Here is a 27191-nt window from a genome sequence, read left to right as displayed (position 1 = left end):
TTAAGGGCTCGAGGGCCTGTCAAGTGGAAAGGAAATGACTGGGACACAGAGAGTGAGAGTGGAGGCCAGGAGGAGCTCTCTCCCTGTTTAGAAAGGCAGTTGCATCACTACCTTTATTGGAACGAAGTCAATCTCCCCAAAAAGGCAGATCAAACACAGGCTTAAACAGTGAACAAATAAGAATGATCATGATGACGATGACAGTTCCAAGTGTAGCAGTTACAGCATCTCACCATATGCCAGGCCCTGTTTTGCCTTCCATTCTCTCAGTTAAACCATATCACATGTTATTAAATAGACACTGTCATTATCTTCATTTTATGTGAGAAAATTGAGACACAAAGGTCACCAAAGGTTGCCCAACAAGGAAAGACAGGGGTGGGATCAGGAAAAGACCAAGATGCAGAAGGAAGAAACACTTTGAGTGATCAGGGGACCTTGATTTGATGTTTCATTGTTTTATTAATGCTGGACTTCACTAGCATTTCCAAATGGAGTCTTTAAAAATGACAAAAATGAGTCTGATTACCAGTATATTTTCAAAGTGCCTTTGCAGAAGGAAAGATTATTTTTGGGCTGAATAACTTGGGATCCTCCTTTATAAGTCCTTTGGATTCCAGCAATCTTTATGATACACTTCATGAAAGGCAGACTGTTGACTTCTTCAAGTTCTAGCACATAGAGGTGCACCTCTCTCTGTCTGGCCTTTCACTGACATACCAAAGGTGGATTCTCGGGGAACCCCAGCCACACTTTCCATTTGAAACCTCCTTTGGTTAAAGACTTTTACCTAGAACTGCCCTCTTGTCTCATCCCTAGATGAGGAGACAAGTAAGGAGGTAGGTACAGAAGAGTCTTCACCCAGTTCACGTGTTCCCAAGGTGGACCATGAAACTGGCTTCCAACCCACTGTATCACAGAGATTCCTAGTAAGCTTTCTGAAATGCAGAAGTCTAGGAATTTGGTTCTTCGAAGGATCATGAAAAGAACCTTTTTTTCTTTCAACTTTTGAGATATCTTACCTTCCTGGCATAAGGATGAAAGCCAGGATTTCTTGATAAGGCATCACCCTTTAAAATGGACTTTTGGGAACATCTGGCTGACTCAGTCTGAAGAACATGTGACTCTTTTTTTTTTTTTTTAGATTTTATTTATTTGTTACAGAGAGAGGGAGAGAGAGCACAAGCAGAGGGAGAAGCAGGCTCCCCAGTGAGCAAGGAGCCCAATGTGGGACTCAATCCCAGGACCCTGGGATCATGACCTGAGCTGTAGGCCGACATCTAACTGACTGAGCCATCCAAGTGTCCTGAGCATGCGACTCTTGGTCTTAGGGTCATGAGTTCGAGCCCCACGCTGGGTGTAAAGATTGCAAAAAATAAATAAACAAACTTTAAACAGATAAAGTGACTTTGGGAATAATTCAACTGATTCTCTCAAAAGTATTTGAGAGCTGTGGGCTGAACCCTAACACCTGGAGAATCTGTTCCCAGTATATCACTTACAAATAAGTTTACCTGCATAAATAAAAAATTCAAAAGAAGATACTTATGTAAGATAGTTTATTTCTTTCTCACTTAAAGAAATGAAAAATCCGGAGATAAATAGTCCACAATTGATATAGTGGCTCCTGCGGTGTCGTCAAGGGTCCTGACTCCTCTCTTTCTAATTTACATTCCTGACATATGGCTTGAATTATCAAGATTTCCTCATGGTCCAAGTTCGTTGCAGGAGCTAAAGCCATCAGCCTGCCTTGCAGACCAAAAGAAGTTAAAAGGATCTGTCAGGTGAATGCACTCCCTTTAAATAATCTTCCCACAAGTCCTACCTAGTATGTCCACTTACACATTGGCCACAATTAGCCATGTGTTCTAACCTAGCTGCAAAAGAAGCTGGAAAGCATGGTCTTTTATGTTAAGAAGCAACATACTCAGCTGAAAATTGGTGCTGTGTTACTAAGTAGGAAGGGGGAACTAGATGCTGGGTAGGCAATTAGCAGACTCTAGGACACTGGGAAGAACCTTCCTTTAAAAAGAAGAAACAGGGCACCTGGGTGGCCCAGTTGGCTAAATGACTGCCTTCGGTTTAGGTCATGATTCTGGAGTCTGGGATCGAGTCCCGCGTCAGGCTCCCTGCTCAGCAGGGAGTCTGCTACTCCCTCTGGCTCTTTCCCTGTCATGCTCTCTCTCACTCTCTCTCAAATAAATAAATAAAATCTTTAAAGAAGAAGAAGAAGAGATAATTTAGGGGCATCTGGGTGGCTCAGTTGGTTAAGAGTCTTCCTTCAGCTCAGGTCATGATCCCAGGATCCTGAGATCAAGCCCCATGTCAGGCTTCTTGCGCAGTAGGGAGTTTGCTTCTCCTTCTCCCTTGGCCCCTCTCCCCTGCCCATACTGTCTCACGCCCCTATGCATTCTCTCTCTCTCTCTCTCTCAAATAAATAAAATATTTTAAAAAACAGTTTTATTGACTTACTGACATACAATAAACTGCACATATTTAAAGAGTACAATTTGACAAGTTTAGACATAAATACATACTTGTGAAACCATCACCACAATTAAGATAATTAACATATCCATCACCCCAGTATTAGTACTCTTTTGTAATTATCCCTTCCCACCCACTCTGTGTTGGGGTTCTACAGGAGCACCACTGGGTGTGATGATTCCTAAGAGGACTCATAGGACTCAGAATACACAGTCATAGTCACAGTTATGATTTATTTCTTCAGAGGGATACAAAAGTGAAGTCAGCGAAGAGAAAAGGTACATGGGCAAAACCAGGTGCAAGCTCTCAAGAATTTTCTCCCAGTGAAGTCACACAATATACAGTGAATTGTGACAACTAAGAAATGTTACCAGGGAAGCTCATTAGAGACCTAGTGCCCAGGTTTGTACTGGGTCTGGTCAGTTGGGTACCCTCTTCCTAGCACGTAGCAAAATTACAGACCACCAGAAAGAAAGTTAACACCTGTGGCTTGTACTGTATTTTCTGTTGGACAGGAAGTTTACTACTGGGGATATTGGGGTGGAGCTAGGATTGAAACAGATTTGTGCCTTTTTTTTTTAAGATTGTATTTTATATTTGTCAGAGTGAGAAAGAGTGAGCATAAGCAGGGGGAGCAGCAGACAGAGGGAGAAGCAGGCTCCCCACTGAGCAAAGAACCCTATGTGGGACTCGATCCCAGGACCCCAGGATCATGACCTGAGCCAAAGGCAGACACTTAACTGACTGAGCCACCCAGGGGGTCCCACAGATTTGTGTCTTTATATTTGCTCTCTCTGGGGCCTTTCCTCCCATCCTCTCTCAAATTCATTCCAATTAGGCCTTCATCTTCACTCTTCTGTCGAACTGCTCTTGTTTAGGCCCATGTGACTAGATTCAGTCATCTCTTCTCAGTCTTTGTCTTGACCCCGCAGCAGCATTTGATCCAGCCAACTGTTCTCTCTTGGCTTCTAGAATATCACATTTCTTCGGTGTTCCCCCTGCCTCCCTGGTTGATCCTTCTTGATCACCTTTGCTAGTTGATCGTCTTCACTTCTGTCTTTAAGGGTGACGTATTCGTGAGCTTAACCCTTCTTCTCTTTGTGTACGTCCTCGTTCTATGGATCCTCTCATCCAGCCTTGTGACTTTAAATTCCATTTGTATGCCACACCTGCATATTGATGCTTTCAGGCTGGAGACACGCTTGATATCTAACTCTCTACTCAACATGTCTACTGAGAAGTCTAATAGACATTTCAAACTAGAGTGTCCAAAATTGAAGTCTTGACCTTAAACTCCTCAAACCTGCTTTACCCAGAGTTTTCCTCACCTTTCCAGAGGATCAGGCCAAAAACCCAGGAGCTGACCTGCATCTTCAGTAGCATATCCAAAATTCAAACCGTTTTTTACCACCTGCACTACTGCCATGCTTCTACCACCCTTTAAACCACTAGTAGTCTACTGCTTGCACAATGACAGCTGCCTTCTAACTCAGCTTTCCCCTTCTCACCTTCACTTTCCTTCTTTCTATCCTTATAGAATACCAGAACAACTAGAAGTGGGGTACCTGGGTGGCTCAGTCAGTTAGGCAGCTACCTTCAGCTCAGGTCATGATCTCAGACTCTTTGTTCTTGGGTTCTCTTGGGAGCAGCTGGGCATGGGAATAGGAATATAATTAATGTCTACTAATAAACTACCAAATGGTTTTCTTGAATAATTGTACGATTTTACACTCTTACCAGCCACATGGGGGTCTTCAGGTTATGCCACATCTTCACCAGTACTTGGAATTATTAAAACAGGAGTGTGGCCAGGGAAGGACCCTTCTGTTAGGGCCTTGGATTCTGTATTTTAACTGCATAAGAAATACTCACCCAATAAAACATAGGGTAACAACAAAATGTAGGATCAGAATCTACCTCAACCTCTTATGAATTATAACACCTCCAATCAGAACATCTTGCCAGACTCAGGCTTAGTTACCTCAGAACTGTCTGGGACTGTTACAGTCAGCTCTGTGTGTGAGTGTGGGTTTAAGGAGAAATGTATCTTATTTCCTTGGAGCTTTTCTGTTATATTGAAATATATGTTGAAAATATTTACTTGTAATCAAAATAATTTCTTCTAACTTTCTAAGAAAGTGCCTTGTAGTAAATTAAATTGGGTTCTGGGCTAAGACAGGCCTAAATTTGCATCTTGGCTCGGCCACTTTTGTGTGATCTGGGTCAAGTTTCCTAATCCTTCCAGCATCCTCACACATCCATACCTGCCCTTGGTATACCTACAGAAGAAATTGCTCTCCTGCAGAAGAAATTGCTCCCCATGTATCAGAAGTAGAAAAGTGTGTAAGTTTTATCTTGAGATAATTGGATATCCACAGAGGTTCATGGAATATTGTACCTTTTGACAATTCTCAAGTATCAGAATTAAATAAAAGGGTGCTCTTTCACTAAAGGCGGACACAGATTGGCATCTGACATTCTTTCTTTAGGTAAAGCAGTGTTTCCCTAACATCATCTATCACTTTTCTCCTAAGCTCCTTATGTTTGACTGGATTGTCTTTCTCAAAATTTTTCTAGGCTGTTCAGCTTGACCCTGAAGAAACTTGTCATGCTAAAAGAAATGGACAAAGATCTTAACTCAGTGGTCATTGCTGTGAAGCTACAGGTGAGTTGAGCAAGATTGTTCATTCAGGGTCCAAGGAAGCTGAATAAGTATTTGCCTGCTGTTGGGACTCCAGAAATACTGCTGGGGGCCTGCCTCTTCCCTCCTTCCCTCCTTCCCTTCCTCCCACCTTCCCTCCTTCCCTTCCTCTTCAGCCAAGCAAGAAACAATAGTGTAAGATGACTGAGTTCATGAGAACTAATGAGTCCCAGTTCTGTCTCTTAGTTAAACTGCTCAGTTTCTTTAAAACTTAGTTTCTTTGTCTGAATATTTAAAACTTGGTCCTTCCTGCCTTGCATATCGAACAGGATTAGTCTGACGATCAGGTGATACAGATGCTAAAGTGTGTGATAAATGATTCAGAAATTGCTGTGGTGGCCAGTGTCTGTTTCAGTCTTACTCTCAGGGTTTCTGGGTCCAAGGAAATGCATGGGTTGGAAAAGCACTTTGGAGGTTTTCTATAAGGTAGAAGAAATTTATAGATTATTGTTTCTGACTTGGCAATGAAAAATTTACTGGAATAATTTAACTTCTGGGTAATCCACCCATTAAACTGCTTATACTTACTTGGTATCTTCAAGGGACCCAAAATATTAACAAACATTCATACTCTAAGCATTCCTGAAGTTCAAAAAAGAAGGGAGAACTGCACTGTGGGAATGTTAAGGAATTTACCTGTTGCCCCCTAATTGCCAGGTGGCAGAAGTGGTACTAGAAACTAAAGAGCAGGTAATTTATATATAGTCATCAAACTCCACGACGAGGCCTTCCTTAACTGTTAAGTCCTTCCTAGTGATGACTCCCTAGAGTTCACTGAGATTCTGGAGTTGTTAAATAATGACTGGATTCCTCAACTGAAGAGTGGTGTATTTAGTGAATTCTTACTCACTGAAAAGTAGTGAACTGTATGGTAATGCCCCACCAGCCAGCAGATTGTATTAGCTAGACAGCTGTGGTGCAGCGGTGTATTGTTCCAATACTGGCTTCGCTGGACTACACGTCTGTAGCACCCACAGTGCGTGTACAGCCCTGAGGTCCTCAGCTCTCTTTCCGAGACAAATACATTGTCTTAATTTCATCCTCAAAACTTAAGGCATTTTAGTTACTCCTTATGAATTACTGCATGTCTCACTTTATATTCTGACTCCCTGTTCATCTTTGTACATAATTCCTCCCAGTTCTGTGAAACATTCCCAGGCACCCTACGTTGAGAAAGCAAGTATGGGGTAATGATGTGTAAGTAGAGACTTCCAGTGTCTTTGCTTCCTGTCCTGCTTTTGCACCCATTTCTAGGTCATGGGCAGGGTTCCAGTTTTCAGGAATTGTTGCTTTACTAAAAGCTGTTGCTTTCCAATGCAAACACTATTGGTATGGTTTGGAAAGTTCCCCACTGCTTTTGCCATCCCCGCAGTCAAATGCCTTTGCCAAAAGAAATAATTTCCTTTATTTCCTGATTAAGTATTTAACATTCTGTAAAATTTAAAATTATACCCAAAAACTATAAATATCCTTAATTTTTTATTGCTTTACTTCCAGGCAGCTGGAAGTAATTACAGATGTTACCACATTCGTTTATCCAGTGACTTGTTTATTCATTTATTCATTCATTTAATACATTTTTATTAAGCATCTACTATATGCAAAGCATTGCTCTACGCACAGGGATTACAGCAGTGAGAGGATAAAACAGAAATGGGAAACATGCATAAAGCCCTTTTTTTTAAGATGTATTTATTTATTTGAGAGAGAGTGCATGGGGACGGGTTGGGGGGTGGGGACAGAGGAAGAGAGACTCTCAAGTGGACTTTCTGCTGAGTGTGGAGCCCAACGCAGGGGTTGATCTCATAACCCTGAGATCATGACTCGAGTTGAAATCAAGAGTTGGACACTTAACCAGCTGAGCCTCCCCGGTGCCCCAAACATGCATAAAGCACTTCTGCTTCATTGTGAAGTATGCTCTTGTCTTGAACCAATACTTCTGCAATTCAGTTGTGAAGTAAAATAGCTGCTTTGGGGCGCACGTGGGTGGCCAATCATTGAATTGTCTGACTCTTAATTTCGGCTCAGGTCGTGATCTTGGGTCATGAGATGGAGCCCTGCGCCAAGGCTCTGCACTGGACGTGGAGCCGCTTAAGATTCTCTCTCTCCCTCTCCCTTTGCCGCCCTACCTTCTCATGTTCAGGCGCTCTCTCAAATAAATAAATAGATAAACAAACAAACAAACAAACTGCTTTTTTTATGGAACACCATTTTTAAGTGAAAGCAGGCCTCATAGACAAACTAGTTATTCAGATTCAGCTACTTGGAAGATATTTTCTTGAAAATGAGCAAAGTGAACCTATCACTTCAAGGGAAACAACTAAGACATATTTTTGGCCAATGACAAATAAAATTTGATCTTTCAAGTGAAAATTAGAATTTTGGAAAATGTGTTTGTCATTATAAGCTTCACAGCTTCCCATTTCTTAAGGACTTTTCTGAAGAGATCAGTGGTGACTGTAATGATAACAATTTTTTAAATTATATAATAAAGTGTATAACATTTGAAAGATTGGCCTAACTCAGTGACTCAGTGTTTTCCAAATGACGAATGCATGATGTTACAAAATCATGCTAGGTAAAAGATCCGTTCAAAGAAAATAGACCAATGGATTGGATTTTTTTTTTTAACGTTTTATTTTGAGATAATTTTAAATTTGCAGGAGATGCAGGGATAGTACATAGAGTTCCTGTATTCCCTTTGCCCAGCTTTTCCCAATGTTAACATCTTTCTTAGCCATGGTGCATGTATCAAAACTAAGAAGTTATCATTGGTACAATATTAATAATTAAATTAAAGACTTTATTCATGGGGCACCTGGGTGGCTCAGTCATTAAGCATCTGCCTTTGGCTCAGGTCATGATCCTAGGGTCCTGAGATCAAGCCCCACATCAGGCTCCCTGCTCAGCAGGAAGCCTGCTTCTCCCTCTCCCACTCGCCCTGCTTGTGATTCCTCTCTCACTGTCTCTCTGTCAAATAAATAAATAAAATCTTAAAAAAAAAAAAAAAGACTTTATTCAGATTTCCCAGTTTTTTCCACTGTTGACCTTTTTCTGTTAATTTTAATATATAACAATGTTACAAAAGCCTCCTCCTTTTTTTAACTTCATATCTTCTTGAGTCTAGATTTTTTTTAAAGATTTTATTTATTTATTTGACAGAAATCACAAGTAGGCAGAGAGGCAGGCAGAGAAAATGTTGGGGTCGAGGGAAGCAGGCCCCCGCTGAGCAGAGAGCCCAAAAAGGGACTCAATCCCAGGACCCCAAGATCATGACCTGAGCCAAGGGCAGAGGTTTAACCCACTGAGCCACCCAGGTGCCCCTGGATTTTTTTCATATACTCAACCAAAATAATATTTTGCAACAACTTGAGTACAGAAGCAGGTAGGGGAATCCTGTTGTCTTCTATTAGCCAGACATTAAATAAGTCAGTCAGAGAAAGTTAATTATCATATGATAATTCCTCTCTGATATGAGGGATTTGAGAGGCAGGGCGGGGTTCATGGGGAGTAAGGAGGGGAAAAAATGAAACAAGATGGAATCAGGAGGGAGACAAACCATAAGAGACTCACAAAATGAATTGAGGGTTGCTGGGGGCTTAGGTGGGAGGGATGGGGTGGCTGGGTTATGGACATTGGGGAGGGTGTGTGCTATGGTGAGTGCTGTGAAATGTGTAAGACAAATGATTCACAAACCTGTACCTCTGAAGCAAACAGTACATTATATGTTAATAAAACTAAATTAATTAACTAATTAATTAGTTTTTTTAAAAGAGAGGTTTGCAGAAAGGTAAAAGTATGCCCTCTCCTTCATACTGCTGTTGAGAATGTAAAATGGTACAGCCATCTTGGAAACAGACTTGCAGTGTCTGAAAAGGTGTGACATAGTATAGTGTTAGTTACCAGATGACCCAACAATTCCACTTCTAGAAGGTACCCAAGAGAAATGAAAACATGGCCATGTAAAACCTTGCACATAAATGCTCATTACAGCATCTATTCATAATACCTAAAAATTGGAAACAAACCAAGTCTATTAACTGAGGAATGGATATGTAAAAGGTGGTGTATCAGTACAATGGGATATTTTTTAGCAATGAGCAAAAATAAAGTATATCCATGCTACAACACGGGTGAACCTTGAAAACATTGTGGTAAATGAAAGGCAGGCACGAAAGGCCACATATTGTATGATTCCATTTATATGAAATGTCCATAGTAGGTAAATTGATAGCGTCAGAAAGTAAATTAGTGGTTGCCTAGAGCTGGGGTGCGAGAAGGTTAGTAGGGTGACAGCTAAAGAGTATGGGGTTTCTTTTGGGGATGATAAAAATGTTCTAGAATTGATTGTGGTAATGTTTGCACAACTCTAAATATCCTAAAAGCCACTGAATTGTACACTTTAAGTGGGTGAATTGTATAGTGTTTGAGTTACATCCCAGTAAAATTGTTATTTTAAAAAACCATGCCATCTTCTTGCTAAATTGTTTTTGTTTTAGAAAAGATATTTTTCACAAAAAATGTTTTTATGTAAGTCCATGAAAGATTTATTATTTTTAAGTGAATTAATACATGTTTTAAAATATCTGTTATAATTCCTAATATGGTAAATATTGATAGATGTACCTATATAAACAAAAGCTATTTGGGTGTATAATTTTTGAGTATAAAAAGATTCTGAGACTGCAAAGTTTAAGAATCATTGTAGTAAAAGGAAAGAGACAACAAACATAATAAATAAGAACATTATCTACAGACTTTCCTTAAAATCTAATCCATTCTGGGAAACATGTTGGATGGCAGCAGCCTATCTTCCATTCTTTAAATGGGAAAAATAACAGTGAATTCTCAGCTATCCAAGAAACCTCCACCTATTTCCTCAGATAGTACTACAACACTCTTAGCTACCTATGTGACCATTCACCAGTAATCTTATATTTTAAAAAGAAGCATTTAAAACACTAGGAACCAGAGTGCCTGAGTAGCTCGGTTGGTTAAATGTCTGCCTTCGGTTCAGGTCATGATCCCAGGGCCCTGGGATCCAGCCCCGCATCAGGCACCTCATTCACCAGGGAATCTGTTACTCCCTCCTCCCTGCCCCGCCCCACTCATGCTCTCTCTGGAGTGGGCGCTTTCTCTCTCAAATAAATAAAATCTATAAATAAATAGAACACTAGGAACCTAATTTTTAATGCATTAAATACTCTTTAATGTGTATTTTTATGTGGTGTAAGTAATGATATTGTATCAGATATGAATTGTTTTGCTTCTTTTTTTTAAAGTTTTTTTTTTTAAGATTTTATTTATTTGACAGAGATCACAAGCAGGCAGAGAGGCAGGCGGAGAGAGAGAGGAAGGGAAGCAGGCTCCCCGCTGAGCAGAGAGCCCGATGCGGGGCTCGATCCCAGGACCCTGAGATCATGACCTGAGCCGAAGGCAGAGGCCTTAACCCACTGAGCCACCCAGGCGCCCCTGAATTGTTTTGCTTCTATACTGCGAATGAAGATAAACTGTTATATAGCTTAAAGATGATATGTAAAGATACTAAAGATAACTTTGAAATTGGGCCCAAATTGGTAGTACCTCAGGCACCTGGAAGAACCAAGTACTGGGCCCCATGAAGAGCAAATCTTTGGAGAAGGGTGGGAAAGATGAGAACAGTAGTGTGCCATGCTTTAAAAGTGCCAGTGCTGGGGCACCTGGGTGGCTCAGTGGGTTAAAGCCTCTGCCTTCGGCTCAGGTCATGATCCCAGGGTCCTGGGATCGAGCCCCGCATCGGGCTCTCTGCCCGGCGGAGGGACTGCTTCCTTTCCTCTCTCTCTGTCTGCCTCTCTGCCTACTTGTGATCTCTGTCTGTCAAATAAATAAATAAAATATTAAAAAAAAAAAAAAAAGTGCCAGTGCTCAGGGCACCTGGGTGGCTCAGTTGGTTAAGCGACTGCCTTCGGCTCAGGTCATGATCCTGGAGTCCCGGGATCGAGTCCCGCATCGAGCTCCCTGCTCAGCGGGCAGTCTCCTTCTCCCTATGACCCTCTCCTCTCTCATGCTCTCTCTCTCACTCTTTCTCAAGTAAGTAAATAAAATCTTAAAAAAAAAAAAAAAGTGCCAGTGCTCACTGTGATGCTGTGACTGCCCTGCATTCTGTGTCCTGTTACCTGCACACCCAACAGGTTTGCAGTTCAGGTAATGCAACTGGGTAGAGTGTTTACAGCACATATTTGGATAGCAAGAGTTCAAATAGTGAGGGCCACTGCTGTTGGAAGGAAATGTGTCCTGTGGGGAAATAAATAAAAGAAGATAGAGGGATGGACTATGCCAGAGATGAGGGAAGTTACAGATTATATATGGTGGTCAGGGTGGGCCTCAAGAAGAAGATGACATTTATGCAAAGACTTTGAAGAAGGTGAGGGAGGGAGCCATGCACTATCTGGAGAAAGAGCCGTCCGTCTAAGTAGAGGGCAAAAGGCCAGGCAAGGCTAAGGCGGGCATGTGTCTGACAGAATCAAGAGAAAGGAGGAGGTGGCCAGTGAAGCTAGAGAGGAATGAAAACACCAGGAGACGAAGTCAAAGAAGTAGGGGAGACAGGATGTGCGCAGATAATTGCAAGGTCTCTGGCTTTCAGTCTGTGTAGATTGGAGGGTTTCGAGCAAAGGAGTGATGGTATCACTCTGGCTGTTGTGTGGTGAAGACACTTACAGGTGGGAAAGAGGAATCAGGAAGACCAGTTAACGGGCCATAACAGTGATTCAGGCAAGAGAGGAGGGTAGCACCAGAGTTTTTTTTTTTTCTTTTCTTTTCAAAGCTTATTTAAGCAATCTCTCTACACCTGACATGGGGCTTGAACCCATGACCCCGAGATCAAGAGCCATGAGCTCAAGAGCCACATGCTATACCAACCAAGCCAGCCAGGCTCCCCACCAGAGTTTTTTCTTGAGCAGTTGGTGGGTGGAAATGCCGTTAAGTGAGATGAAGAAGACTGTGGGTAAAGCTGCTCTGGAGGGAAAGATCTAAAACTCAGCTTATCGTATTACATTTGAGATGCCTGTTAGATGTCCAGGAAGGGATGTTGAATAGACAATTGAATATATAGGTTTAGAGTCCAGGAGGGAGGTCTGGGATAGAGATATAATTTGAAGAGTATATTTAATTAAAATCCTAAGATTTTGGTGAGAGAATTAGAAGTAGAGTGAACATATATAAGAGAACAGGTCTAAGAATTAAGACCCCAGGCACTCCAACATTAGGAAGTCAGTGAGGAGAGGAAGGACCTGAAAAGGAGACCAAGAGAGAGTAGCCAGAAGATAAGAGGAAATCCAAGAGGGTATGGGGTTTGGAAGCCGGGTGAAGGAAGTGTTGCTAGAAGTCAAGACCGATGGGCTCTATGAAAACTGCAGATAGGTCAAGGGAGATGAGAACAGGTCATCAGATTTCTTTAAAGTGAAGTTTATTTGGGACCTTGCCAGTGGGATTTCTGGTGGAGATAGGAAGATTGACTGGAATGCATTTAAGAGAAAATGAAAGAAGAGGACTTCAGGAGAGTAAAAAGAGACAACTCTTGAGGAGTTTGCTGTAAAGTGAAGGCAGTGTATGGGTTGGTAGCCATCAGGGCACATGGGGATGAGAGAGTTGTTTTTTTGTTTTTGTTTTGTTTTTTTTAAGATAAGAGAAAGAACAGCATGTTTATTAGTGGAAATGATCCAGAAAAAGAAGAAAGTTGATTATGTGGGAGAGGAAAAGACTAGGTAGAAGAGCCCATTTGAGCAGGTGAGAAAGGATGAGCTCTGGTGTCCAAGTGGAGCTGTTGGCTTTAGCTGGGAGAGGAGCCTTCGCCTTTAAATTTTTTTTTTTTTTAAGATTTTATTTATTTGCCAGAGAGAGAGAGAGAGAGAGAGAGTACACACAAGCAGGCAGAGAGGCAGGCAGAGGCAGCGAGAGAAGCAGACTCCCTGCCGAGCAAGGAACCCGATGCGGGACTCGATCCCAGGACCCTGGGATCTTGACCTGAGCTGAAGGCAGCGGCTTAACCAACTGAGCCACCCAGGTGTCCTGGAGCCTTCGTCTTTAGAACAAGAGGGATATAGGATACATGAGCACCGATGCATTTAGTAGGTAGGTGTGCTGGGAGCTGTGGGAGCCCTTTTCCCATTGCTTGCATTTTGTAGACAAAGTAGGAATCAAGTTACTAGCTTAGAGTGAGGAGAGGTAAGGAGGTGTTAGGGGTTTGAGAAAAAAATGAGAAGATATAAAACCGTCATCAAGTAGAGTCAAAAAGTGAAAAGACTTGAGACAATACAGAGTAATTGCCAGGCTGCCTTGTCGGCACACTACTGATTTGGAGTCATGTATTAAAAGATAGACCAGTTCACCTGATTATATGATTCTCTCTGGGCATGTTTAGCTGGTGCAGTTGGATTTTTTTTTTCTTTTCAGATTTTATGAATTTATTTGAGAGAGAGAGAGCAGGAGCCAGGGGAGGGACAGAGGGTGAGGGAGAAGCAGACTACCTACTGAGCAAGGGGCGTGATATGGGGCTCAGTCCCAGGACCCTGGGATCATGACCTGAGCTGAAGGCAGACGCGTAACCAACTGAGCCACCCAGGCGCCCTGCAGTTGGGTTTAAATAGGGTTGTAATTTTTACCAAGTGAATATGGCAGACTAGCAGCAGAGCACAGGAGTTAAGGGTGTGTGCAAGAACATGTTTATACAGATTGCAGGGTAAGGAGGAAAGATAGACAACAGAGCCCTGAGGAAAATTGAAACAATGGAAGGATCCTTGGATTGTAGGCCCTGGTGGGTCTAAAGGATTATTGTTGTTGACAAACCAGAGAAAATGAGCTGAAAAGATAGGTGGTAATCAGAGAGTGGGGAGGGAGCATGAAACTGAGATTAGGTATTGGTTGTAATTATTGGCAATGGTAAGATCTGGAGTATGAACATTTGGGTGAGGAGCTAAAACAAGTGTGAGGACAAGATCATCAGAAAAGAGAGATTAGGGGATTGAGGCAGCCAAGATGTAGGAAAGAGCATATATTAAAACCACAGAGAGTTATGGCTGGTGTACTACTGGGGAGAAGAACAGTGAATGAGGAGCTAAAATCAGGAAGTGAGCAGGAATGACTACAGGTAAAGATCCCAGCAACAGCAGGGAATAGAGGGTAATATGAACTGAGAGAATCAATCTAGAATAGGGTTTTTAGAGAGATGGAAGGGAGAATGTTCTAGAGCTGGTGATGAAAACAAGGAGGACACCTTCCCCATCTCCAGTCCAGCGGTGGACATATGGGAGAAAAACAGCCACCATTTGAGAGAGTTACCCAAGAAGCCGTGTCTTCAGTGTAGATGAGGTTTCAGCTAGAGGATTTCTCAGTGGCACTAGACATGGGGTCTGTTTGTGCACCATAGGATGGTCAGCAACAACCTGGCCTCTACCCTCTAGAAATACTTTGCACGCACGCACACACCAGTTACAACCACCCAAGATATCTCTAAATATTGCCAAATGTTTCCTACCTCTGGTTGGAACCACTGCTATATACCAACCACATTTTGAATTCTTTCAACATTTCTGAGATTCATTTTACAAAGATTTTTAAAAGTCAAATAAATCAATAAAGTCAGGTGAAAATTTTGTCAAGATTGTTGTTCGTAATCGTGGTTACTACGAAAAGTGTTATCTAACAGGTGAGGCAGAATTTCCTTTATTATATTTCATTGGTATGGTATACTATTCTTGTTACAAAAACATTGCAAACTATTGTATTTAGATTTTCCTTCCTGCATTAAATAAAATTTGCATTTTGTAAAAACAAAAATTGGAAATGGATATAAAACCTAAAATATATGTGGGTATTATGGAAGGCACGTATTGCATGGAGTACTGGGTGTGGTACATAAACAATGAATTTTGGAACACTGAAAAAAATTAAATTAAAAAAAATAACTACCACAAAAAAAAACTAAGATTATAAATTTCTTTATTTTTTTAAAGATTTTATTTATTTATTTGACAGAGATCACAAGTAGGCAGAGAGGCAGGCAGAGAGAGAGGAAGGGAAGCAGGCTCCCCACCGAGCAGAGAGCCCGATGTGGGGCTCAGGATCATGATCCGACCAAAGGCAGAGGCTTTAACCCACTGAGCCACCCAGGAGCCCCTAAAATTACAAAATTTTTAAAGGGAAACAGGAGAATATCTGCTCCAACACAGTTAGCAGAGTAACTTCACAATCTTAAAGTAGGCAGAAATGTCTTAGCTAGGACCCAGAAAGCATTAACCATAAAAAAGTAATAAAGTAGGGCGCCTGGGTGGCTCAGTGGGTTAAAGCCTCTGTCTTCGGCTCAGGTCATGATCCCAGGGTCCTGGGATGGAGCCCTGAGTCGGGCTCTCTGCACAGCGGGGAGCCTGCTTCCCTTCCTCTCTCTGCCTGTCTCTCTGTCTACTTGTAATCTCTGTCTGTCAAATAAATAAATAAAATCTTTTTTAAAAAAAAGTAATAAAGTACACTTGATCACAATTAAATACTTCATCAAAAGATACCATTAAGAAAATAAGTAGGCAAGAAAATATTTACCATACATATATCTGACAAGTGACTTGTATACATTAAAAAAAAAACAAAAACCTCTTACAACTCAAAAACAAGTTAAACAAACCTGGATGAAAATATTTGACCAGGCACCTCATAAATGGCAGTATACAAATGATCAGTAAACAAATGGAAAGGTGCTTAACAGTAGCAGTCATCAGGGAAATGCAAATCGCCACCACAGCGATATTCCACTGTATGTACCCACTAGAATCCATGAACCGAAGCCTGGTCGTACCAAGTGCCAGCAAAGACACGGGGTAACTGGAGCTCTCATACACTGCTGCTGGGGGTGGGAATCGTACCAACACTTTGGAAATTGGTCTGGCGGTTTCTCATAAAATTAAACATACATCTACCCTGAGACCCAGCAATTCCTCTCCTAGGTGTTTGCCCAAGAAAAAGCAAAACATACTTTTTTACACAGACTTGTAACAAGAATGGCAGTGTTAGCCATAATAGCCAAAAACTAGAAACGACCCAAGTGCAAATGTTCAACAACAGTAGAATGGACAAAGTGCGGTGTATTCATAGAATGGGATTCCACTTGGCAGTAAAAAGGAATGAACTACTAATAGATGCGACACCCTATGTGAACCTCAAAAGATGATGTTTAAAGAAGCCCAGCTAAAATAGTGCATGCCATATGACCATGTATATGGAATTTGAGAATTGGCAAAACTAACCTGTGCTGAAAGAAATCAGAACAGTGCTTACCAGAAAGGGCAGTATAGAATTGTTCAGGAAGGATCACAGAGTTTTCCTGGAGCAGTGGAAATGATAGATGTCCTGAGGCAGTTGTGGCTTGTTACACAGGTAAATGCATTTATCAGCTCACTGATCCGTGTACTGGAGATCTGGGCATTTCACTGTGTTTAAATAATTTTTTTTGAAAAATTAATTTATACAAATTTACTGGCATTCCTTAGGCCCTCCTGCTGGTCTCTTTTTACACTTTTGGGATAGTTTGGTCCACCTTTATTTTTAGAGCTAAAAATGCTAGGATAGCTAGCCTCTTGTTAGGTTAGAAGGGGTAGGGCTGAAAGGAAAGGTTCCTGGGAAAAAATTAAACTGACACCTGAAAGATGAGTGCCTTAGATATGTGTAGAACCATAAATGAGCATCCGGGGAGGGGGAAAAAGCATGTGAAGAGAAAGGCCCAAAGACAAGACAGTACAGGTGAAGTGTCAATTCGAGAGGAAGAAGGGAGGCAGAGTTGAGCATGGGAGGGCACTGCTACCGGCCTGGCTCTTCTTCAGGAGAGCTCTACATGCAAAAATTACTCACTTTTATGTGAAAACCTTTCATGAACACACAATAAAATAACCTGTAAAATCATACCTATGATGTGGCTTGATTTTGATGCGTCTAACGAAAACCAAGGAAGCAGTTGGTAGGAATATTTATAGAGTTTAAAAGTTGTTTGCAAACTTAGTATTTCTTTTGGTGTGATTTTTTGATGACACACATTGGGCCTATTTTTTCTTGGTTTCAGGGTTCAAAAAGGATTCTTCGCTCCAACGAGATCATCCTTCCAGCTAGTGGACTGGTGGAAACAGAACTCCAATTAACCTTCTCCCTCCAGGTAAGAATCTACTCAATCTTAGGTCACTGATGTCCAGTCTAGTCCCTAAATAGTCATTCAATCTGGAGACTGTTTTATCCGAGAGCAGCCATAGCACAATGAATTAAAGTCATCCAATGAATTGAGCCTCTATAGCAAGCTTGGAGGGCCAAAGCACTGACTTAGCCAGCCACAGTGAGGACGCTGAGACCCAGGTTCTTTTCCTTTTCCTTGGGTAAGGCTGTTAGCCTACCCACCCGTTCTCAGCCTGCCCTCAGCCCCCTTAGCTCTCCCTGGTAATCCGCAGTCCACACCCCAGCTGAATTTGTCCCTTTCAGTCTCACTCTGCCCCCATGTTGTAATCTCAGTTCTTCCCTTCTCCTCCTTATGCCTTTTTAGTATGTCTCTCTCTCATTGTAATCCCAGGAGCCCAAATTGAAGCACATGGAGAAATGCTTGGTCACATGGCAAGGAAAGAGGCAATTTTCTTTTCTTTTCCTTTCCTTTCCTTTCCTTTCCTTTCTCTTCCTTTCCTTTCCTTTCCTTTTCTTTTCGAGATTGTATTTATTGGAGAAAGAGTGAGAGAGAAAGCATGAGTTGGGGGGCAGGTGGGGTGGAGGGACCAGGAGAGGGACAAGCCGACTCCCCCTGAGCAGGGAGCCGACAAGGGGCTCAATCCCAGGGCCCCAGGATCATGACCTGAGCCAAAGGCAGATGCTTAGTTGACTGAGCCACCAGGAGGCAGTTTTCTGAATACGTGTGTACTATAGAGCTGCAGAGCGGAAGTCAGGCACCAAGCAGCACCAGACCCTGGGGAGCACCTTAATGGTGGTTCATTCACCCCTGCTTCCCAGCCTTGTAAAGCCAGGAGACAGTGGGGCCCAGTAAAGTTGCACTGTGTATCCTCCAGCGGAACCAGAACCCACCAAGGACCCAGTTGCTTTTTTTTTTTAAGATTTTATTTATTTATATGAGAGAGAGAGAGCACAAGCAGGGGGAGGGGCAGAGAAAGAGAAAGAGAGAGAGGGAGAAGCAGGCTCCCACGGAGCAGGGAGCCAGATGTAGGGCTTGATCCCAGAACCTTGGGATCATGACCTGAGCCAAAGGCAGACAGGTACTCAACCGACTGAGCCACACAGGTGCCACAAGACCCAGTTACTTATTAACAGTGTTTAACTCTTGTGTACTTGGTAGTATCCTCATTTCCTGAAGCGGGATGCCAACAAGCTACAGATCATGTTGCAAAGGAGAAAGCGCTATAAGAACCGGACCATCCTGGGCTATAAGACCCTGGCTGTGGGACTCATCAACATGGCAGAGGTAAGAGGAACCGTCTCCAGCCCTTAAGTTGGAGAGCCCAAGAGAGACACTAGGCCAGCCAGTTGAGCTTAGCAAACGATCTTCCCAGCCTACTGCCTGAGTGTTCTATTTTATTTTACAAGTCAGTTCTTTTATTGGAAATTCAGGATATACCTCAAAAGGTACTTTCTCCCTCACAGAATGTTTTTCTTTCAGTTTAAAAGAAAATTCAAACTTATAGAAAAGTTGTAAGAATAGTACAAAGAATTCCCATATACCCTTCCCTTAGAGTCTTCAGTGCTAACATGTTAACCACATTTGCCTTATTTTCCTCTCCCTGTATAAACATTCCTGCGTATTCTCTGAACCACTGAGAGTAAGTTGCAGACACGATGCCCTATTACATGTTAATACTGCAGTGTGTTAATTTCCTACACTTGATCTTAGCCAAAAGGCCGAGAAACGATTAATTTCCTAAAAATAAGAATACTCTCCTGTGTGCTCAGCACCATGCCCGCCCTAAAGATAAGCACATAAACACTGGTCCAGGATCACCATCCAGCCCACAGTCCCCATTCACACTGCACCAAGTGTCTCAGTAATGTCCTTTACAGGCACAGAATTTAATCTAGGGTTACGTGTTCATTTAGTTGTCGTGCCTTTTTGGTCTTCAGTTTTCAACAGTCCCTCAGATTTCCCTTGTCTTTCATTCCCTTGACTTTTTTTTAAGAGTACAGGCTTAAAAAAAAAAGAAAGAAAGAAAGAATACAGGCTGGTTACCTTAGAGAATATTCCTCAGTTTGGGTTTGTCGGATGTCTTCTGACATTTTTGGCAGAATTACCACAGAAGTAATGCTGTGTTCTTCCCAGTGCACGACAGGCAGTGCCGCACGTCGATTTGTTCCATTTCTGGTGAGGTTAGTTTCTCTTCCTTGATTAAGATGATGTCTGTCAGCATTTCCAATCCAAATTAATACATTTTTTGTATTTACCAATGAAAAAATACTTCATAGGCAGATGTTTTGAGATGTTTATGTAACAACCTTTTCTCTCCTCATATGTTCACCAACTAAGTTTAGCATCTATTCATGATTCTTGCCTGATTCAGTTATTATTTTGATGCTTGCCAGACAGTGACTTTATAATCCCGTCATTCCTGCTGTATTATGAGTTCACTTTCTGTTGTAAGACAGAGCTTTCTCTTCTTCACCATTTATTGATTTGTTCATTTTTGGTATTAATTATGGACCTATAGATTCCTGTTTAATTCAGTGGGGTTTAATCTGTAACTGTCATTAGTTATTTTGATGCTCAGATTATCTCAGATTTGGCCAGTGAGAGCCCCTCCAAGCTGGTTCCTGTATCTTTCTTTTTATATGTCCCACCATTCTTTATGTATTTCTTTACTTTCTGGTACAAAATATCATCTTGTACTTTCCCTGACCCAGCCTTGGAATGAACTGATTCTCTGAAGGGTCCTGGTTCCTTTCGGTGGAGAATGGTATTTAGAAACCAACATGTGGGTACCAGAAGTATTCATTTAGGGTGTCATTAGGGTGTCATTCATTAGGGTGTCATTACTTCTACTCCCTCTCAACAGACAGAGCTAGAAAATGTATCTCCATATGTGTATATGCCCTCGTACATACGTACATACACGCATCATGCCTGTTTCCCTATCTGTGTCTGTCTATCTGATCATGAGCTCACGTTCCAATTAATTCCAACCCAACACCATTGGGCTTATTGTAGCCTTTCCCCTTTCCACAGCTCTAATTCCCTCCAACAGAATGAAAGCAGGCTTCCATTATCCTCAGTGTGTTTGCTCATTTGTATAGTTCCCTTGTGTGCCAGGTGAATCCTCTCAACCCTGAAAAAGGGAAAGAAAAAAGGGGTCCCAAATCAGTTTTACTTTTTATTATGTTTTTAAGCTGAAGCAATGCTTTATTGTGACTGTAAAGCACCAATTCAACAAGACATTGATACTGGGAATTCAAACAAATGTCTTTTTGAACAGATATGTATGTAGCAAGCCCACCGTTTAAAGTTCTTAAAAACAAGTACTCAAATCAAGAATCAAACAAAGCATGAGAGCAGTTTTAAAAAATTACACACTGTGGCGCCTGGCTGATTCAGTCGGTGGAGCCTGCAATGCTTAGTCTTGGGGTTATATATTCATACCCCACGTTGGGTGTAGAGAGCACTTAAAAATAAAATCTTAAGGGCACCTGGGTGGCTCAGTGGATTAAGCCTCTGCCTTCGGCTCAGTCTTGATCTCAGAGTCCTGGGATCGAGCCCTGCATCTGGCTCTCTGCTCAGGGGGAAGCCTGCTTCCCCCTCTCTCTCTGCCTGCCTCTCTGCCTGCTTGTGATCTCTCTCTGTCAAAAAAAAAAAAAAAATCTAAAAAAAAAATCTTAAAAAAAAATTACACCATCATGAAGGCATATGTGTGTGTGTGTGCGTGTGTATTCTGTATGTATATATATAGAATACAGTAACAAGGCTTTCTGATCTATAACTTCCTGCATATTCCTTCAGAAACAAATTAGTATAGATAGCAACCGTAAAGTGAAAAATGCTTCCTTCTATGGAAATGAAGAGCCAATCTGAAAGTACATATCTGCAGAAAATCCATTCATTACCCCCTGTGAAAGAAGCTGAATATGGATGGATATCCCCCAAACACAGCAGAGTTTCCGTTTCCAGAGGTTCTGCTTCAGCAGGGGCGGTGACGCACATTCATCTCACACATCACAGTGCGTCCCAGTGAAGCCTTAATAAGGTCAAGTGAAGGAGCCTCTATGAAAAGGGGTGTTGTCATTTCCACCCAAATAACACAAGCTCTCAGGAGCAGAGGAATTCAAGGAAGACTGCCATCTCTCCCCAAGTTTTCTTGTTTGTAATCTCCCTACATCTATAACCAAAAGATCATTCAGTTCAGTCCTTTTTCAAGGATTTTGGGAAAGCAATCTGTAAGAAAATCCCTTTAGTGGGGAGGGGTGTTCAGTCATGTCAAAGATCACTCTATTTGACAAGCTCCACAGGAAAACCATCCTGTCCACAAGGTATCTGTGCTCCTCCTGGCTGAGTTCCGGTCAGCCGATGGATTGCCTCATCTATCCAGTAGGATGGCGTTTCATTTGACTGAAATTCTTTACATATACACGTGTATGTATTATGTTTACAGAGTTTCATCAAAGGAAAGGAAATTATGTCATTATGTATTTTTTGAGGTCTAAGAGCCCAGTTTGACTATACTACAAAGAGTTGTTCTTTAAATGCTTTGTCTGCAGAGGTTTTACATGATACTTGTAGATTTTCAGAGCAGGCCCCATTTAACTGAAGGCCTGTCAACGTGTCAGCAGGGATTTTCTATTGATTTCCTGCTCCTGAAAAGCATTAGCTTGCTCCTCAAATCTGGCCGTATGAAATAGTTGACATCCATCACAGTCCTGTCTGGAGAATCTGGTGGCTTCCCATTCCCCATGTGGCTGGTGCCAGGAGGCTTTCCTCCCTGTGCAGAGTTCAGCGGCGGCCACATGCCCAGCCCCCATGCAGCTGGCCCATAAATCAGTTTTAACTTACATCTACTTTAGTATGTTGAATAGGAAAATTTTTGTGACTTTAATAAAGAGAATATGTGAGACAGTCCCAGCCCATCTGTCTTTCCTCTTCGGGCTTTGAATCAGTATGAGGGGACTGTAGGGAGTGAAGTATTAATGGACACCACAGTTCCCCACCTGTGTCAAGCCCTTCCATTTTCTCAGGTCCTATACGTCCTTTTCCCTATTGCCAGACACAGGTAACTACCATCTGCAGGCTGGCCCCAACCAGCCAGGAGAACTAGTTCTCTGTCAAGGACTAACACTAAAATGTAGTCCTAGAGATTAGCCATCATTTTAGTCTTGAGCCTTGATCTTTGTTTTTAAGCCCAGGGCCTGACCAGGCTGACAATTCAAGTAAGACCTTGAAGGTAAGAGGAGAACAGTAACCTTGGATTTGAAAGGTAGTGAGAAAGAAAATGTATTAGCACTATCCATTCCCATTGGCTTGCACATCCACTTGGATTTATGAAAATGGACGACTCACCTCCCTTAGTAAGGCATTTGCGTTGCTGCCCTTTGGCCTCAGGTGATGCAGCACCCTAGTGAGGGTGCCCTGGTGCTCGGCCTGCACAGCAACGTGAAGGACGTCTCCGTGCCTGTGGCAGAAATAAAGATCTACTCTCTGTCCAGCCAGCCCATTGACCATGAAGGAATCAAGTCCAAGCTGTCTGGTAAGATGTAGTAGTATCGGGAGAGCCCTGTGGGTCAAGAGCAAGCCCATCATCGTCTCCCCATCCTGGGAAAGCTGAACAAGACAGGGCCTAAAACGTTCCTATGAAAAAAGAAGTTTAGAGATCCCTGAGAATAAAATGTGGCCTACAATGGCTGTGGCTCTCTCCTCTACCCCAGCCGTATTTCCACCCGACAGGAGCTATGATTCCAGCCAACCAAACTCTCTTAGGCCAGATCTTCAGACCGCAAGGTTGTCTTACTAAGGTGTCTCTTTCCAGATCGTTCTCCTGATATTGACAATTATTCTGAGGAAGAGGAAGAGAGTTTTTCATCAGAGCAGGAAGGCAGTGATGATCCATTGCATGGGCAGGTAACTTTCCACAGCCTCTCACGTGTAGCGTCTGAGAAATAATTCCGGACACTCCTGGGATTTCCCAACTTCATTCCATCCACCTACCCCCTTAGGACCTGTTCTATGAAGATGAAGATCTACGGAAAGTAAAGAAGACGCGGAGGAAACTAACCTCGACCTCTGCCATCACAAGGGTGAGCCTCAAAGGTCCGGGGAATGTTTTAGCTGAGATTTTAAATTTGGTGGTAGGAGGGGAGTGGTGTATTGAAACTTCCTGGGTCTTTTCAAAAATCTGCATGAAGGTTCTGGAGGTTCTGATAGCCCCTTTATCCCCTCCACCAGCACCACCACGTAATTAAGAGTCACTGTTGTAGAGAAGCCGTGTTACTTATAGGAGCGTGTTATATTTTTCAGGTTATCTTGGGATAGAAAATAGGTTGAGAGACCTTGTTTTAGACTTTGCAACAGGTAATGCTTCCTCAAGAAGCAGAATGCCTCAGGCACCCCTCGTCCCCTCTCCAGGTGACTACTTCAAATTATGTCCTGCCTACCACATAGACAGACACAGTCTTTTCTAGGGCTATCACCATTTTTAATCATTTTAACCCAGAAATAATAGGCTAGTGCTTAGAACTGGGTTTGGTAAGGTCTAATTACATTGGGTATCATTCCTGCCTTAATGGATCCATAATTTTAGAAGCCAAATGCCTTTGAATTGTGTCTCCTACATAAGATATCCTTAGGAGTCACTATTTTTGGTGAAATTAGAATCCTGGACTAAAACATTTAATACTTGGATTTCTAGGTTAACTTTGGGGGTTTTTTGTTTTTTTGGTTTTTAAATTAAATGTAATTTAATTGAATTTCATTTTAATTGCAGTATGGTTAACCTACAGTGTTACATTAGTTTCAGGTGTGTAGTGTAGTGATTCAGCAGTTCTGTACATGGCTCCGTGCTCATCATATGTGCAGTCTTAATCCCCTTCCCACCTGCCCACCTCCCTGTGGTAACCATCAGTTTGTTCTGTATAGTTGAGAGTCTGTTTCTTGGTCTAGGTTAACTTTGATTCTGGAGTTCCTGTGCTAAAGTGTGGGAGAGTCAAAAGTGCTAGAAACTCAGTTTCATTTTTCCGCCACATATCCTGATTGTCTAGAGTAGAACTAGCCTAGGGACCTCAAGAGCAGAGATTCCCATCACCTGCAGGAATGAAATAAATGTAGACCAGACCTTCCAGATGTGTTGCATCTGAGCCTGGCATTCATGGTGAAACCACACTGTCCTTTCTCCTTGCCTCCTTAGGCATTACTGGCCTTAAAGTCCTCAAGACTGTGGCCTTGATTTCCCCCATTAAATAATGAATGACTAGAGAGCGTGAGAACTGTTTTGTTGTCCTCAGGTATCTAATCCTTGCTTGGCACTCCAAAATGGCCTGGGTAGGGCATGTCCCCAGGGCCTCAGACATCTTACGCTATTGTACTTGCAATGGGGAGAGGTTGGAGGATCCCTTTGTGTTGTAGCTTCTTCCGGTTAAGTTCTTTCTCCTGCTCCGAAACGGTGGAGAGGCCTGCTGGAGCTTTATAAATCACCTTTCCCTGTGGTCTCAGATGAACCATAGCTTCACCCTGTTATATGACCAGAGTTTAGTGCTCCTATTATTAATATCCTCTTCCTCAAAGGTTGTTCTTTGTTTTTTGTTTTTGTTTTTTTTTAGCTGCGGGCTCTTTCCAGTCAGATTACCAGAGACTTGGAATGGTTCTTTAGTTTCTGTCTCCATTTGTACACATGCATTCTTCTCTCCCTACCAAGAATACTTTGTTCTAGATACACTAATTGATTTGCTAAGCCTTTTTCTCTGCTGTGGATACCCTTTCTACCTTTGGAAACCCTGCTTTTTTTGAAGGTCTGGCTCAGTCTTACTCGCAAGTTAGTCTCTTCCATCCCCAGATGGCAAGTCTATCACTCAGTCAGAAGTACTTAGGACCAATCATTGTGCCTGGCGTTAGAGACATAGAGACAAGGAAGGCCTAGTCCGTGCCATCAAGGAGATCACGGTGTCTGAACACAGACGGCATCTAAACCAGCTGCTACAACACAGTAGAGTAGGTGCCAGAAGATAGAGCTTGGTGTAAGGGACAGCGATGGTGCCCAGGGGAAAGTGGCCGACTCTGGGCAGGAGTGCCAAGAGAGCCTCACAGACCAGATGCCAAGAGATGGGTTTCTAAGGATAAATAAAACTTCACCAAGTGGATTGGGAGAGAATGTGCAGTCAGAGCAGAAGATACCATATATAAAGACCCCAAAGAGTACTGCAGCATGCCATTCTTTACAGAACTATCAGCAGTTTCCACTTGAATAGATGTGGGAGGTGTTCAGTGGTGAGGTGGGGCTAGGGACAGGCAGGGCAGCCCTCAGACAGACCCGTGCTTAATGCTGCGGCTTTCTTCCCTGGGCACTGGGGGCCAGTGAAGACCTCTGATTCGGGGAGTAGCATGATGAGGTTTGCATTTGTAACGATCACTGTGGACTCTGGAGAGAACAAGACTGGAAACTAGCTGGGAGTGTGAGGCTGGGGGAGTGGTGGTTGAAGGCCATTGCAGTGAGCCCACAGAGCTGTGGGGAGAAAGGCCTGAAGGACAGCACTGGTATTACAGACGAAAAAGAGAGTAGGGGTGAACACCGGGCTGCGAGGAGAAAGGGGAGGGGAGACACTCTGCGTTCAGATTCCTGTGATCGGGGTTGGTGATAAGGGTACCCAGGATGGGAACATGGGGAGAAGGTGATAAATTCTTGGGAATGCTGGGCTTGAGGTGCCTATGTGTATGCAGGCGGAAATCATCAAGCAGCACCACGTGTCTGAAGGACTGGAGAAAGGGAGGACTTGGAGGTGTGTGGGAGGTGCCCACACTCTATGCCCACAGCCCTGGGGACCGCTCCGCGTTAACCATGCACGTGCCTGCTTCCCTGGCGGGTTTTACATGCCGGAGGATAGAAGCTGTTTTCCCATCTTCATGTCTTCCCACAGTGCTTTGCAAAGGAAAGAGTGGGCTCTGGATCACTCCGTTGGCTTAAACTGGTCGTCGTGTGTGGGTGGGTGTTGTTGAGAACTTCTGTGCCATTTGTTCCCACAGCAACCTAACATCAAGCAGAAGTTTGTGGCCCTCCTGAAGCGGTTTAAAGTTTCAGATGAGGTACGACCCCTTACTCCCGAGGTTGATGGTGAGTAGAATTCCCTGAGTTTCACCCTCGTTCCTGGAGTGCATTTTTTCCTGCCCCTGGGAGTCGGGACTACAGGACCCCCAAGTGAGAGAATAGCTAAAGAAGGGCTTTAAGCTACGTAAAAAGAGAAAGAAAGGATTCGCGGTACCTGCAGGGAGGGGTAGCGTGGTTATACTCAACTGTTGGCTAACGCCACCCTTCTGGCATGGGGCATTAGTAACGTCTGGTTGTTGTTTGGTTTTCCCTCCTGTCAGAGGGGGATCGTGGTGCACAACGACCTGTGAGGTAGGAGTGTCCTCAACGGTCAGCCGTTAAGTAACCAAGAATCAGTCACGGAGAGAGAAGCAGTGTCCTCCCTGGGCTCTGACCAGCCTGGTGCCAGTTTTCGTAGGCTTGGCTTCTCAGTGCACAGGAGAAGAGATGGAGAGGAAGATTGTCCAGAGGTTTCTTTGTCCTTCTTGGGCTCCTCAGGAGAACAGGACCAGCCTGCACGGGGTCACAGTCTTCTGGGTTTTCTCGCACCTGTTCTCTGGCAGACGTCCATCAGCACTTCCACGTTTCTTCCTTGTGCCAGGCCCGTAGCATGGAGTGGCAGGGAGACACTGAAAAGGGAAGGTGGTCTCACCACATCCCCGCTCTCAGGATTGGGTCACAGAGAGGACACCAAGGTTGCCCCAAGGAGTGTGAAGCTATGGCCTGTCCCTTAAGGA

At 43.0% G+C, this 27191-nt stretch overlaps 1 protein-coding gene and 1 pseudogene across 2 annotated transcripts in view; one reads left to right on the top strand and one right to left on the bottom strand.

Annotated features, from left to right (window-relative positions):
- Nucleotides 1–27191, top strand: part of PACS1 (phosphofurin acidic cluster sorting protein 1) — a 152449-nt gene that overhangs the window by 104395 nt on the left and 20863 nt on the right. Inside the window, exons 2-8 of the mRNA XM_080816871.1 lie at nucleotides 5065–5152; nucleotides 17268–17357; nucleotides 18531–18656; nucleotides 22767–22911; nucleotides 23191–23282; nucleotides 23378–23458; nucleotides 26394–26453. Of these exons, the coding sequence (XP_080672997.1) occupies nucleotides 5065–5152; nucleotides 17268–17357; nucleotides 18531–18656; nucleotides 22767–22911; nucleotides 23191–23282; nucleotides 23378–23458; nucleotides 26394–26453 (682 nt within the window). The remainder of the gene's footprint in view (nucleotides 1–5064; nucleotides 5153–17267; nucleotides 17358–18530; nucleotides 18657–22766; nucleotides 22912–23190; nucleotides 23283–23377; nucleotides 23459–26393; nucleotides 26454–27191) is intronic.
- LOC308351296 (sterile alpha motif domain-containing protein 13-like) lies at nucleotides 21893–22122 on the bottom strand (annotated as a pseudogene). Its single transcript has one exon. The product of its transcript is annotated as a sterile alpha motif domain-containing protein 13-like (transcript).

The sequence above is a fragment of the Martes martes genome, assembly GCF_963455335.1.
Source record: "Martes martes genome assembly, chromosome: 10".
Lineage (NCBI taxonomy): Eukaryota > Metazoa > Chordata > Mammalia > Carnivora > Mustelidae > Martes > Martes martes.
This window is presented reverse-complemented; position numbering and strand designations above follow the sequence as displayed.